The 14365-nt window shown below is 45.0% G+C and overlaps 1 protein-coding gene across 2 annotated transcripts in view; it reads right to left on the reverse strand.

The window, feature by feature from the left end:
• Positions 1–14365, reverse strand: part of Ipo5 (importin 5) — a 46658-nt gene that overhangs the window by 13104 nt on the left and 19189 nt on the right. For both annotated transcript variants that reach the window (XM_040744592.1, XM_040744633.1), the window contains exons 6-14: positions 12624–12816; positions 10812–10914; positions 9831–9927; positions 9209–9313; positions 5739–5861; positions 5530–5650; positions 4207–4294; positions 2285–2391; positions 49–173 (exon numbers count right to left, since the gene is read on the reverse strand). In XM_040744592.1, coding sequence (XP_040600526.1) covers positions 49–173; positions 2285–2391; positions 4207–4294; positions 5530–5650; positions 5739–5861; positions 9209–9313; positions 9831–9927; positions 10812–10914; positions 12624–12816 — 1062 coding nt within the window. The remainder of the gene's footprint in view (positions 1–48; positions 174–2284; positions 2392–4206; positions 4295–5529; positions 5651–5738; positions 5862–9208; positions 9314–9830; positions 9928–10811; positions 10915–12623; positions 12817–14365) is intronic.

Consider the following 14365-nt stretch of genomic DNA (forward strand, 5'->3'; position numbering starts at 1 on the left):
ATACAAAACTCAGACAATGATTATAAAATATTTTCTACTGGTACTTACAGGATCCTGGAGGAACAGCAAGACAAAATTTACAATCTCGTTTAGAATTCCTTCCATCTGCTGGTGGCATCCCTCACCGATGGCAGATAAGGCCATTAGCCCTGCATGCCGGTACTTCCAGTCGGCTGTGAAAGAAGCACACAAGAGCAGTGACTGGACACTCGCTCTTATACCAACTCCAGTAGACACAAGTCTAAAATTACTTTTCCTATGGACCCGCCCCCGCCCCCGCAGCACCTGGGGGAGGTGGCGCATGCTTTTGATCTCAGCATTTGAGAGCAAAGGCAGGCGGATCTGAGTTCGACGCCAGCCTGGTCTACACAGAGAAAACCTGTCTTGAGAAACCAAGAAAAAAAAAACTTTCCTAAGAGACCAGTCCCATTAGGGACATCTTTAAGACAGGAACGGGGTCAGAACTGGCATTCATTCATTCTCCAGCCACACTGAGGAGAGGCAGCAGTCTGCTGGAGCCAGGGTCACCTTTCAGTCTGAGTAAGAGCTAGTGGCCGGCTGCTTTGCTTTTCTGATCTTCAGCTTCAAGTTTAAGCCCCAATATCAGTCTCTGGGTCTTTTATTTCTCGCGTTGCACTAAATATTCCCGTTTATTACATTGTGATAATATAGGCTATGTAGCTTCAAAATCTTTATAGAAAATAAGCTACACATAAATGCATAGGATTATAGTTAAGTAATAGAGAGGATGGCTCAGTGCCCAAGAGCCCCAAAGTCCTTTCTCAAGGGGTTTTCACCAGGTAAAGACTATTTCCATAATACAGCATCCACAGACTATGATGTGAACCCTCAAGGCCAGACAAGACAGGCTGAAGACCATGAGAACTCACCTCAGTATCTGAAAACATTCACACATGCAGTCACTCCTGCAGCTTATTCCTTTCCAGTAATAGCATTTCTAGCAAGGCCTGGAGGTGCACCCTTTACTTCCAGCATCCAGGTCAACCAACCTCGTCTACTAGCAAGATCCAGGCTTGCCAAGAGTCACAAATGAGACCCTACCTCAAACACACGGAATTATTTCCATGAATATATAATGACTATACTACCACATCCAACTTGCATAGTTATTTAATTTCTGGGCTTCACTTTCTCACAATAAAAACTCAAGAGTTAAACTTATTCATCACCCTAGCAACCCTTATAGGTTAAATATATTGTGATAGTGTGTTCAGGTGTGGTGGCATGATCCTCCATTCATGCTAGATTTCCGGCAGCAGAGGTAGGCAGATCTGAATTCCAAGTAACCCAGGGTTATTACATAGCAGACACCCTATCTCAAAATAATTTTTTGAAAAATTAAACAAATAATTGTCTAGAGTTGGAACCGGCAACACGGCCGAGTGTGTCAAATGTGCAAGGCCTGATGTGGAGACCCAACCGGTGGTAGATAGATTAGTGTGACTTTTGTTTACCCTGCACTTGTTTACCTGTGTGAAGCTGGGTTGCTGCGCCTGTCTAAACACCTGGGGTCCTACTGAAGCGCAAATGGCCAATAGCGAGGCCGGGGCCAGGACAGGCGGGGCTGGCGGGCAGAGAGGACAAACAGAAGAGGAGCATCCAGGGAGCAAGGAGGGCATCGGGGCAGCCAGCAGCCAGAGGAAAGATGAAAGCCCAGAGGGAAAGGGTAGGCGGGGTAATTTAAGGTAAGAAGAGGGGGCTACAAACAAGGCAAACAAAGGCCAGGTAGGTATTCATAACTAAACCCACGAGTAAGTCTCCGTGTTTGCCTTATTTGGGAGCTGGGTGGTGGCCCCCCAAAGAGTTAAAACATAACTAGAACACAAACCTAGGACCCAGGTGGGGAGACAACTCATCTCTGCAGGTTGTCCACAGACTTCTACATGCAAGCAGTTAGCATGCATTCACAAGTACACATGTACATGTGTGTACAAGGGTGACATCAAGCAGATGACTAGAGTAAGGGGGCTTTAGTTTGTTCTATAAAGAATTGTCATTTATCTTCAGCGTCTTGCACATACTTTAATGTGGCTTTGAACTTAATGGTCCCAAGTGGGGGGGGGGGTCACAGGGATGGGTGAGCGTTCCTGGCCTCTGAAAACAGATCTGTAGCGGGTACACGGAATAGAATTCACCAGTAGAACACAATCAGGTTCAGGTTCAGCGTTCTATCTATGAGCAGATTAAAATCTTAAACATTTGTCGGGGCTTAAGTTTTACATGGCATATCCGCTACTATACTATGGAAAGAACAGGAGCTTACGGTTTTGAAGCATTTGCATAATGTGTTCCTTGATCATTGGCAGAACAAGCTTTCCACCAAGTCCACAGGCCATACGGTCCAACGCACTCTCGCCAGCAACTGCATTGCTAAACACACAAGACAATGTGTTCAACACAATGGAATTAAGGGGAAAAAAACAACACAGAGGCAATATTTCTAAACATGTTATTAGACGAGAACTGAGTTCAGTCTTTGTAAAGTTGTGAGCCAAAAATGCTTTAGGAAGCAAAGGCAAAGCCCGGGTACATGAATAAAAACTTTGTGTGCTAAGTTAGGGATGGATGCTGAGGTCCTCTGCACATGTTAAGCCCTCCATGACTGACCACTTATCTACCAGTCTACAGGGTCCTTTGTCCTGTTGTCTGGTCTTACTTTTTAAGACGTAAGAGCAACTATGGAGGAAGACCCATCTCTCTTCCTAGAAATACATTCAACTCACCTGTTGTAGTTGGCGAACAACTGCACAGGACCTTAGAACCAAGAGCCCCATCACTGTGAGCTCATCTGAGTTTGAGATGAGGTAGCGGGATGTTCCCAGGCTACCTATCACTTAAGGACCAAAGGGATGTTCCTCCCTCAAGCTCCCAAGTGTTAAGACTGGGACAACATACATTTTTAGGAGCTTACACACATGCACCCACACCCATGCACATACATGTATACACACCCATTCACCCCACATTTGTTTGTGCTGCGTGTGTTTAACTATGTAAAGATGGGCTGCATATGTTTCACTTTTCCTGCCTAAGGCACCTGATTGTTCTAATAAAGAGCTGAATGGCCAACAGGCGAAGCTGGAGGGCAGAGAGAATAAACAGGAGAAATCTAGGCTCAAAACGAATGAACGAAGTTAAAAAGAGCTACCCAGAAACAAGCTGGGCAGTAGCCCCAAAAAGAAAGCCCCTTCCCCCAAAAAACATCTTATCAATTTCAAAAAAACCATTTGGTGGTGTCTGATCCCAGTACTTTAAGCCGAGGAGACCGAAGCAGGAGAATCTCTGTGAGTTTGAGGCCAGTCTGGTGGTCTATAGAGTGAGTTCTAGGACAGCCAGGACTACATAGAGAAACTCTGTCTTGACAAGCAAGAACTTACTAATTCTTTTAAAAGAATCAACTAAATCTATGTGCTGTTCACAGGGCAGGTAGAAGACAAGTAGCAACATGTCACAGGAACTGAGTTAGGGAAGGTAAAACAGTTGAGCTATGTCGGCTTACCAGCCATGTTTCCTAGCAGAATAACCCTGCAAACACAGCACATATTTGTAAGTCAGGTATGTGTTAACCTGGCAGCTTATACTCGACTAGTCTTTGAGGAAATAATTTTAGTTTTTAGAGAAAAGGTGGCTATACAGTGCAATGAACTAGAAAAACACGGAAATGCTGTGTGACCGTGCACAGACCCCTTAGCTTTGACTTCCCATTTTGAATTGACTTTGCCAAAGGAACCTCTATTCTTGGTGGCCTCCTAAGCCAAAATAAATCAGGGTTACTGTATTCATCTGGGGCACAACTCTGGTCACCCTGCATCACTGAGAAATGGGAAATTATTATAGGGGGAAGTGTGCTGATTCTTAGAGAATTTTGCTGGAACTATTCTAAGTGAGATATACTTTTACAAAACAAACATACCCCCCCACCCTCTTACACACATAGTCCTAAATCTATTTCTTGAAGACAATTCCAGACTAATCACTTCTGTTGCCATGAGTATTTTTCTTGATTAAAAAAAAAATGCTTTTTTGTACTTCTATTTACTACCCAAGTAAACGGTGTTTTAGGAACATTTACTTAAAAATGTAAATTTTACTAATCAAAAGCATACATGAAAATAAAATATGTGATCCAGAAAGGCTACTTTTAACTTTGCTTACAGATGTACCATAGTGAGAAGGGCGGGTTACCTGTCAAAGTCGTCATCCTCCAGCTCATCAGCATTTGCCCAGTCCTCGTCCTCTTCCAGATCAACCATCATCGCCAGCATCTGAGGAACTAAAGTCAAGAACTAACTGAAGACTGAACTTATTTTACCAATACCATACTTTCTTTTTTGTTTAAAAAAAGAATATTAGCCAGGCAGTGGTGGCACATGCCCTTAATCCCCGCCTTGGGAGGCAGAGGCAGGTGGATCTCTGAGTTCCAGACCAGCTAGTTACAGGAAAAGCCACAGAGAAACCCTGTCCAGAATCCCCCCCCCCCAAATAAACCTAAGAATTTTAAGTGAGATTGACTTTTCCCTCGAGAACACATCTATCTCCACCACAGGCCCCACACGCTTGTGCTCTCAGATGCTCATGGCAGCCACTCTGACTCTTCTTCAGGGCTGTTCCTTCACGGCAACGACGCCAGGGCTACTAGGATCAGCTATTAGCATTCTGATGAAATAGCATTGTTGTTTACATTGACTTGAGAACTGTTAGTCCTGGAATAGTATTCGACTGGCTCATCTACTTATATATTATTTCTAATCATTCTTATCAGTGTTCTCATGGTTAGTGACCTTAGATCTGTTCTAATAGTATCTAGCAAATCCTTGGTATGTCACTGTCATGCCTTGTCTGGACTGTCAATAGAAACACTGACAGTGATATCCTTCCCTTGTTCTCGCCTTTAAAGTCTTTAAAAATCTTCTAGCTCAAAGGTCTATTAAGTTTGTAAACAAAGGCGAAAGTACCTCCACAGCACAACAGTCATGTAGGCCTCTCCTGTGATGCTGTGTATGAGCAAAGTCGCCCTTCCTGACTGTGTACTGTAGTCCTGTCCTGTCCTCCCTGGAGTGTACCACAGCCAAGCTGCTCTGCCTTTCACTCTATGAACTATGGAGATGACTTAAGAATGCCATTTTAAGCCAGGCGTTGGTGGCGCACGCCTTTAATCCCAGCACTTGGGACGCAGAGGCAGGCGGATCTCTGTGAGTTCGAGGCCAGCATGGTCTACAGAGCGAGTTCCAGGACAGCCTCCAAAGCTACAGAGAAACCCTGTCTCGAAAAACCAAAAAAAAAAAAAAAAAAAAAAAAAAAAAGCCATTTTAATTCTAGTTCCAGGTTTTAGAGAGCTGCAAAGTCCTCAAAGCAGATCCTCAATATTGGCTTCATGCAAACATGTACACTCCTCAGATTTACCTAATTCAACACATATTCTGAACAAGTTTGGGAAAGCACACAGATCCTAGCAAATTTACTCAACATTTTTGCCACATTACAAAAGTATTAAGAGTCTCGACTTACTAGTCTGTGCAATAATGTTGGTATGCTTTCTTAACATAGCAGCTGCAGTCTCAGACAGGGTCACAATCACTTCCAGGGCAAGCTGACGCTGCATGTTGTTGAGGGAAGTGTCCCCACACAACTACAAAGACAAATTTGTATACATTCAGTAGTGTAGATGACCACTGGAACCCAACAAAACAGAACATGTATTGAGGGATTTAACCTGCCTTCAGACTTAGCTGCAGAGTTGCTTCCAAGTGAGGGCGCAAATACTTTGGGACAGTGTCTGCAATCTCAACAAGAGATTTCAGGACCGAATCATCATTCTGGTAGCACGAGTCGTTGACGGCCTGCAGAAGACAAAGCAGAAGGCAAAGGCGCATGCTCAGGACCCACCTCTGCTGCCTGCCGCGTCGGCATTACACAGAAGCACCCATGCAATCGGGCAAAGGCAAAGACCCCCCTTTGGAGAAAGTCTGGACAGACACACAAAATAGACTTAACCCGGTCACGGGAAAAGCAAACCAAGCCACAATGAAACAGCATCATGACTGAAGACGGCTAACAACACAACACTGGCTGGGACCTGTGGAGAAACGGCGTGGCGGTCCTCAAAGCACAAAAGCAAAGCACGAGCACCGCCGCTGTGATCCAGCCGCCCTGTCACTGGACAGGGGCCTCTCTAAGGAAAGTAAACATCACTGTGAAGGCGTGGCCTACAACCCCAGCACAGGAGACAGGCGGGAACCGGGGGTTCACAGCTTCAAGAGACCACGTTTTCCAAAACCAACAAACTACAGATGGACTATGTATGAGAATGCCCCCTTATGGTGTCTTCTGAAGTCCAACACCCCTACCCTCAGCAAAGGCAGTGTGTACAAGGGACGTCAGCACTGTGCATTTATTGGAGCCCACTCAACAGCTAAGACGGCAAGACTCACTCCAACAATAAGTAACACACGATGAGGGCTGAAGCTCTGGCTCACTGGCTAAAAGCCGCGAGTGTGTAAAGACTGAACTGCAGTGTCACACTGCAGCCGTGAGCACCTGTGTCAAGCTAAGTGAAAAGGAAAAGCAGTGACAACACAAGCCACAGTGAAACTGAAGCTTGCCATGCGATTCTTTAAAACCAGACAGAAGCCTTCAGTCTGTCCTCTCCTTACCCCACGTCTTAATCTTCTTCATAGACACAATGAAAGCTAGGTCAAGTGCCCAGGCCAGGGGTGTTTCAGTGGATATAGACGTCTGCTGTCAGGTCTGACAATGTGCTGCACTCTGACCTCCACGCGTGGTGTGTGTACATACAACATATGAAAAATGTACCCAACACTGCCATTTGATTTGTAGTTGACTTAAGTTTGGTCACTGTGCTATTCAAATGTGTGTGTCTTTCCCTTTTTTTTTTTTTTTTTTTTTTTTGAGACAAAGGTTTCTCTGTGTAGCTTTGTAGACCAGACTGGTCTCAAACTCAGAGATCCACCTGCCTCTGCCTCCTAAGTGCTGGGATTACAGGCGTGTGCCGCCAGTGCCTGGCAAATGTGTGTATTTCTATCTACTATTAATTCCTGGTGAATAATCTTAACTTGCTTGAGAAGTAACTTAAATTTTCAGATAACCAAAACTAGGACGTTATACCTAAAGTTGTCACGAGTCTAAAGTATCTCCAGTGTGACAATGTGGGGGAAAAGTCACTAATCCTGCTGGTTGTTTTCTGTCGCATGGGAACCTTCAACCTCAGCTTCTCCACCCTTAACTCAGCAGCCCTCCAGCACGGTGAACTCTCCTAGGAGATAGTTCTGCTTGCCATGCACTCGACTAAGGTCAACAAAGGTCAAGGAGAGACATTGCCTCTGGGACTCGAAGGCGTTTGAAGGAATCACAAGATTTTCTCATCATGGATCTCCCATGGTCACAAATACCAACTACTTCTAAAAATGGGAAATCATATGATCTGAGTCTAGAATCTAGCTACTTATTTTTAGCTTTAGTTGTATCCACAGGTTGAGCCATTAATGACCAAAAATAGAGGGGAAATTGTGTATGCAGTCACCATGCACACTTCTTTTGAGTCAAGGTCTCCCTATTTTAATTGTGGTTGGCCTCAGTTCAGAGCTCCTACTGCCTCTGCCTCGCTGGGCCTGAGATGCAGAAGTAGGTCACCTCATCCATCCAGTTTTCTTACCACTATGTCCTGAAGTGCATCGGCATGTACACCATTTGCCTCCTGCTAGGTATCAAGTACATCAGAGTACATACAAGCTCACGTGCAAATCCAACATCATTTTAATGTACGAACTTTAGTATCTGCTTGGAGTGTCTGTACACTGTCAGCGTCACTGCCCACCTTAACTGAACTTGCAGCTTGCCTTGGGGGCTACACTGTTCCCTGTGAGCCCTGCCCCACCTCGTCTCTGCCACTGTGGTGCTGGTTCTCAAGCTCACCCTCCAAGCACTTCCCAGCTGAGCCATGTGCCCAGGCCCTGTGTCAGGAAATCTTACCAACAGTAGAAACCAAGGAGTGCCTGATGGATCTGCACTCTCTTTATCGGCCCAGTCTTAGCTATGTGCACTGACCACAGACCATTCTGTCTGACAGTCTTCTAGGGCAGTTGTGCCTAAGCACTTGCTCGTAGAATGACATTATATTACAATAGGCTTGCATGTGCACACACGAGTGCACTCACACATTTTAAAAAATGTCCATGTACAATTGAGTTGGGTCACATGTGATTTCATTTTAGGGTAACAACTATTTGCCAAAACCCAGGTGTTTGGTGTTAGGTAAGACTGAGAATCACCACAGTACTCAAACCAGTCTGTTTGTGACTAAGGCAAGAAGAGACAGCCTTAGAACATTAACTTGTCGTTGGGAGGTAACGATGCAAACCGATCACTAACTGCAGCAACAAGCACTCTGCAGTCCTGTTGATTCTCTCATTTCTTAGGATACACAGTGATCTTGGAAAAAGTTGTTCTTTTCGCCTTAGTTTCTCCTTGTACAAGGGGATGTGAACCTCATAGGCTACTTGGTAACTTAATAAGAAACATGCCCTGACTGCTAAGGACTAGGGAAGCCTTTCAAGGATGGAGATGTATGTAGCTCAACTAGTACACGGGACAGCCTGCATTCCAGTCTCCACACCTCACAACACTGTGTGGACCGAACCCCAGGGGTTGGGAGGTGGAGTCAGGAGGATGATCAGAAGTTCAAAGTCACCCTTGACTACCTAGCAAATTAGAAGCAAATACAGACTAACTTGGATCTTCCCTCAAAAACAAAGCCACAAAAACCCTGAAGAGCAATCAACAGAAATAGCCCCCCACTCTCAACAGCACTCCGAAGGATTCCAAGTTTGAGCAAAGCTACACTCTCTCAAAAAGCCTTTCAAGGAAGGGGTGAGGGAAATGGCTCAGCACATAGGGTGCCTGCAGCCAAGACTGGCAATCAGAGTTCCATCCCTGGGACTCAGTGCAAGAACAGAATGAATTTCCCCATCTGTCTTCTGAGCCCACATCAGAAGCTTCTCAAGTGCAGTAAATACAGGCTCCATGCTTACTACTTACTGTGTTGCTAACACCATCGATTCCAGGCAATAAGCCCTGACTGAATAAATGAAGCAACAGACTAGATAGCTGATGAAAATTTAACCGCTTGGAAAACAGCACAAGGTAGGACTGTGCTCAGGTGTTCTCTTACCTGTAAGAACCCAGGTAGCAAGTCTGCAAAGTGCTTGAACAGAGCGACGTTATGCTCGTTGGCAAGTATGAAGGCAGCTGTGGCTCTGGCAGACAGTGTCCGGATCTAAAAGGCAGGAGGCCCACGGTCACACGTGAGAACATTCCGGCACACTCAAGGCGAACCTCCAGTGAACCCAGCATTTACATTTTAAGGCATAAAAATAAAAATGGGGGGGGGGGAGCCGGGCATTGGTGGCACACGCCTTTAATCCCAGCACTTGGGAGGCAGAGGCAGTCGGATCTCTGTGAGTTCGAGGCCAGCATGGTCAACAGAGCGAGTTCCAGGACAGCCTCCAAAGCCACACAGAAACCCTGTCTCGAAAAACCAAAAAAAAAAAAAGAAAAAAAAAAGTGTGTGTGTGGGGGGGGGCTGGCAAGATGGCTAAGAGGCATCTTGGCTTGTAGCACAAACCTGATGCCCAGGCTCTCAAAAAGGTGTGAAGATAAAATGGATCCCCGTGTCGGCAAACACTAACATACCCACAGGAATAAATCAAACTGAACAAAAGAAAGAAACAGCCCTGTACTTCTTTAAGTCAGTTCAGGGTTAGACCTGAGGCAGGTGGAGGGAGACACTTTACCGAAGGGTGTTCTTGATCTTGCATGCACTGAACTAACATCCGTTTGATGACGTCCAAATAGTGCTGTTGTTGGTTCCCAAAAATTCCAGGAAAGTTCCTAAAAAAAGGTTTGAAAGTCTCTAAAAACTATACCATGCCTTTGCAAAGTGTAAACTAGCTGAAATCCATCAGTCTTTAAGGTGCAGCACCCACAGCATGCTCTAAGTGAACTCTTCTTGGCACTGCGTGAATGTAAGTAAGCAACATGGCGGCTGAGGCTGCACACTGAGACCACTCAGCAGTCACTCCAGGCGCCTGCTCTACCATTTCACCCTGTCTCAGCCACGAGATGATCTAATTTGTAGGATGAGACAAGAAAAGCTAGATCTGTAGCCCCCATACTCTCTGAACACCTCCTTATAGTCTTGGCAACCTAGGGCATTCTAATTGCTCTACTTTGCATTTGGAAAACTAAATGAAACATTTTTCCTGGATCTGATAAGGTGAATTTGACAACTACAGCAGTGACGTGGTATCTAAAGCCTGTTATGTATTGCTTACAACTCGCAAGGGTTATGAACAGTATGTCTGAAACAAAGCAGACAACTATGTAACGGTTAATGGTTCCCGGATGCCAAGTTCAATGGCTGCACTTAAATACACAGAACCTTGTTAAATTACAAAGCATGACCCCAAAGATACGGAAAATATTTCCCATAGCATTCCTGTCTTCAAGATATCACCAAAATGGCTTTCCTAAAGTTACAGTTGGTCCTGTGTTCACATAAATGACTGGGAAAATTCCAGAATTGTCAGAAACACACAAAAATGACTAGTGAGAAATGAACAGCCATTTCTTCTTTGAAACTTGTTTATAAAACAAACACAAAACTTAAGAAAATTATTTTAACTCTCAAAGCTGTTAGGCTAAAACACTCAGCTAAAATGTTCTAAGTGTTAATGACATTAAAATTTTCAAACTATTAGAACAAATGCATGTACCAAAATATGTGGAGGGCAGCTTCCCGGAGTCCCATGTTTTGTGAGCTGACCGAATCAAAGAGGAACTTCAAACCTTCAGGCCACTGGTTGTTGCCGTCCTCATCTGCAAGTATAAAGTCCAGACATGAAGCGTAGAACTCAAACTTCAAAATATTATGTGTGAATCAAAATACATACTAGTGCAAATGCCACTGTGCTTGTTAAGAATCCATCAGAGCAGTCTTCTGACCATAAAAACTGCACGGCAGGCTCAAGAGGACAGCTGTGCACTGCAGGTTTACGTTGGCAGAGCAGCACTGCTATGCTCAGACTGTACAGACAGCAGGACTTTCATCTGCCTAAGTGTGTGGTCGTAAATGCACACATGCAAGCTGTTAGGCAGAATCAAACTTGGAATTGAAGTAATCAACACTTTCAAACTGGAGAAAACACCAGGAATCCCAGGACTCATGGAGGGAGTTGACACAGGTTGTCTTTATTCAGGAAAGGCCTCAGCATACAGTCAGACTGGCCGGCACAGGCTGCAGCCAGAGCACACTGTGCAGAAGTGCTACAGGGCGACAATCAGGTCACTTAACAAGACTGACCTGGTGGTGTAGACTTAAAGTCCTAACCACCCAGGAGGCTAGGATAGGAAAACCACAAGTTCAAGGCCAACTTAGGGACAGTAGTAGAGTACTTTTTTTTGGTCTAGCATTTATGAGGCTTTACACTCAACCCTTAGTACTGCAGAAAAGATTTTAGCAAAGAATGAACTCCAGCTTATCTGTGACCCCAGCATGTAGGTGGCTGAAAGGAAAGGATCACCCCATGTTAAAGGCTAGCCTGAGAACCTTGCCTCTTAGGAGATCCATAGCTCACACTGCACAAGTGAGTCCTGTTTGTCTTCTCTCTTCCTTCTATTTTCTTTCTACTCCCCCATTATCTTTCTTTGAAAAAGCTGAACACTAAAGACAGCTAAAGCAAACTCCTGACCCTTCCTTCCATTTGTGGTTCAAGCATTAACTCCTAAGCTCTGAGTATGCTAGTCAAGGGCACTACCTCAGAGTTGTACCCCAAGGACAGTAAGACAGGTACAAAGGACAGGACACCCCACCCCACACATCTGCAAGTTTTCCCCGGGGGGCTTTATTGTAGTTCAGTGATAGATGCCTGTCTGGCACATATAAGGTTGTGTTCCAAATTCAGGAAAGGAAAAAAAAAACCTAAAATATTGGCATAGCAACACATGCCTGCAATTCCGTTGGGATACGGAAACAGTTAGCAAGTTCAAAGAAAGCCTGTGCTACTGAAACCCTAAACCACAGAAACAAAAAAGTGTGCACTGACTAGCACTTTGAACAGCAATTGTTAAAAGTATTAGAATTAGATTTCATAAACATCTGTAATTTTTAGCTTTAGACTGTGTAATCCTATTCATTTTGGATAGAATAAACAGTTCTTTGGCATCTGTAGCTATTCTAAAATATTCCAGTTTGGGAAAGGAAACAAAGGGACATGAACGCTGGGCATGGTGACTCTCACCTGCTACCCAGCACTCAGGAAGGAGCAGGACTGAGCTGAGGCGTGCCTGGCCGTGCAAAGCCTGGCTCACCGGTAAAGGGCAGAGGAGAGAAAAGGGCCGGGTTTATTCGCACACTCTTGTATACTCGTAACCCAGCACACAGAACGGGCAGGGAACTGTGTGTTCTAGGCCAATCTGAGCTACAGAGAGTTCTAGGACAACTTAAGACTAATCAAGACCCTTTTCCAAAAATCAAACAAAATAACAAGCCCAAGCAAGGAAGACACCCTTCCCCTCATTGTGCGCACCTATTAAATTCCTGGCCAGTTCTGCAGCAATGTCACAGACTTTTTTCCTCATGCTAGATTGTGTTTCCATTTGAATAATCATCAGCAGCTCACTCTTGATGGCAGTCTGGACATCCGACGGGAGAGTTGGATAGACTTCATCAAATGCAGAGGACAAAAGACGTCTTAGGAGAACAGCGGCCATTTGTCTAGCCTATAAATAGATAACACTGTTATTAACCTCATCCCTACCAGAGAATATTTCCAACTCTGCCATTGACAGGTTCCACTGCCCTGCTTTTACAGTTCATTTCAAAGCACCTTACTTTTTAGAAACACGTAACGCTTTCTTCCTATAGTCACGGCAGCTAAGAGACCCCAACGCTTGAGAATTAATTCAATGCAACAACCTGCCTTGAACTGCCAATCAGCTGCCCACCTGGCTTTGCTGTATGGCAGCAGCCTTTCTGAGCTAACCTTCAGCTCAGTGTGGGCATTATCCAAGTCACGTAACCGCCCTTCTTCATGTAGTCTCTCCCGGCTGTAACGTCTTATGAACTCCACTTATGTGATTCTCTAGTGTGAGCAAAGCCCCAAGTTCCCCGTGTCTACAAGCGTCGCTCCACCTCCACGCGTACATCTTAGACTCACATTTGTGAGATCTGTGGAGTGCTGTTTACCAAGATGGCTTCTGTTTAAGATCCCTTGAGTTTATCAAAGGAAAGCTGAGACAAATGCCAATCGCCAAGCTCACAGCTAGCTACTGCTACCAAGCTCCTCCACACCATTCTGAATGACTAAGAGTGTAGAAACACTGGCTGTCGTCCTTGCGAAAAGGGGAGGGGCCTATTTTATTCCGCCAGTTCCAAGTGTGACAGTCAAACACCACCAGAAGCACTGAGGTGTGGTGTGACCATTCAAAGAAGCCTCTGTGCTCCCCCCATATATGGTGTGTAGGCAGGGTGGGCTGAGTATTCAACACTTCCCAAAGAAAGAGGTATCCAATACTATAAGGATATCATTACTTTATGGAAGGAAACAATGAAAATTATGTACTTAATAAACACTCAAGGGTAGCTCTATTTTACCATATTAAAATCCCAGTACATCTGAATCTCATACATTAGGTAACTCACTGACAACCCTAATTCCCTGGCTGGGAGGATACAGAAGACTTTCAAGTGAGACCTTTTTTTATAAAGAAGGTGGGTTGAAGAGACAGCTCAGTTGGCAAACTGCTTGTAGAGAGCCAGGTATGTAATATACACTTATAAATCCCAGCACACGGGGTGGTGGTACACGCTTTTGATCCCAGCACTTGGAAGGCAGAGGCAGGTGGATCTGTGAGTTTGAGGCCAGCCTGGTCTACAAGAGCTAGCTCTTCAGGACAGCCTCCAAAGCCACAGAGAAACCCTGTCTCGAAAAACCAAGGGGGGTGGGGGAGTGGGGGAATCTCAGTGCTGCGAAACCAGAATCAGAAGAAACCAACTGGCTTGCTGCCTGGCCAGTCCAGCCAAATCAGTAAGTTCCGGATTCAGTGAGAGATCCGATCTCAAAAAATAAAGTGGAATGCAGTTATGAAAGGGCCCCAAAACCAGCCTCTGTCCTCCAAACACACATGTACACACATAGGAACACATACATATTTTAAAGACAAGGATCTGGGAGGATTCTTTCTGGATACCCATCTCTTTTGTAAATTTAAATTTATAGCCGGGCAGTGGTGGCGCACGCCTTTAATCCCAGCACTAGGGAGGCAGAGG

The sequence above is a fragment of the Mesocricetus auratus genome, unplaced genomic scaffold, assembly GCF_017639785.1.
Source record: "Mesocricetus auratus isolate SY011 unplaced genomic scaffold, BCM_Maur_2.0 Super-Scaffold_2245, whole genome shotgun sequence".
NCBI lineage: Eukaryota > Metazoa > Chordata > Mammalia > Rodentia > Cricetidae > Mesocricetus > Mesocricetus auratus.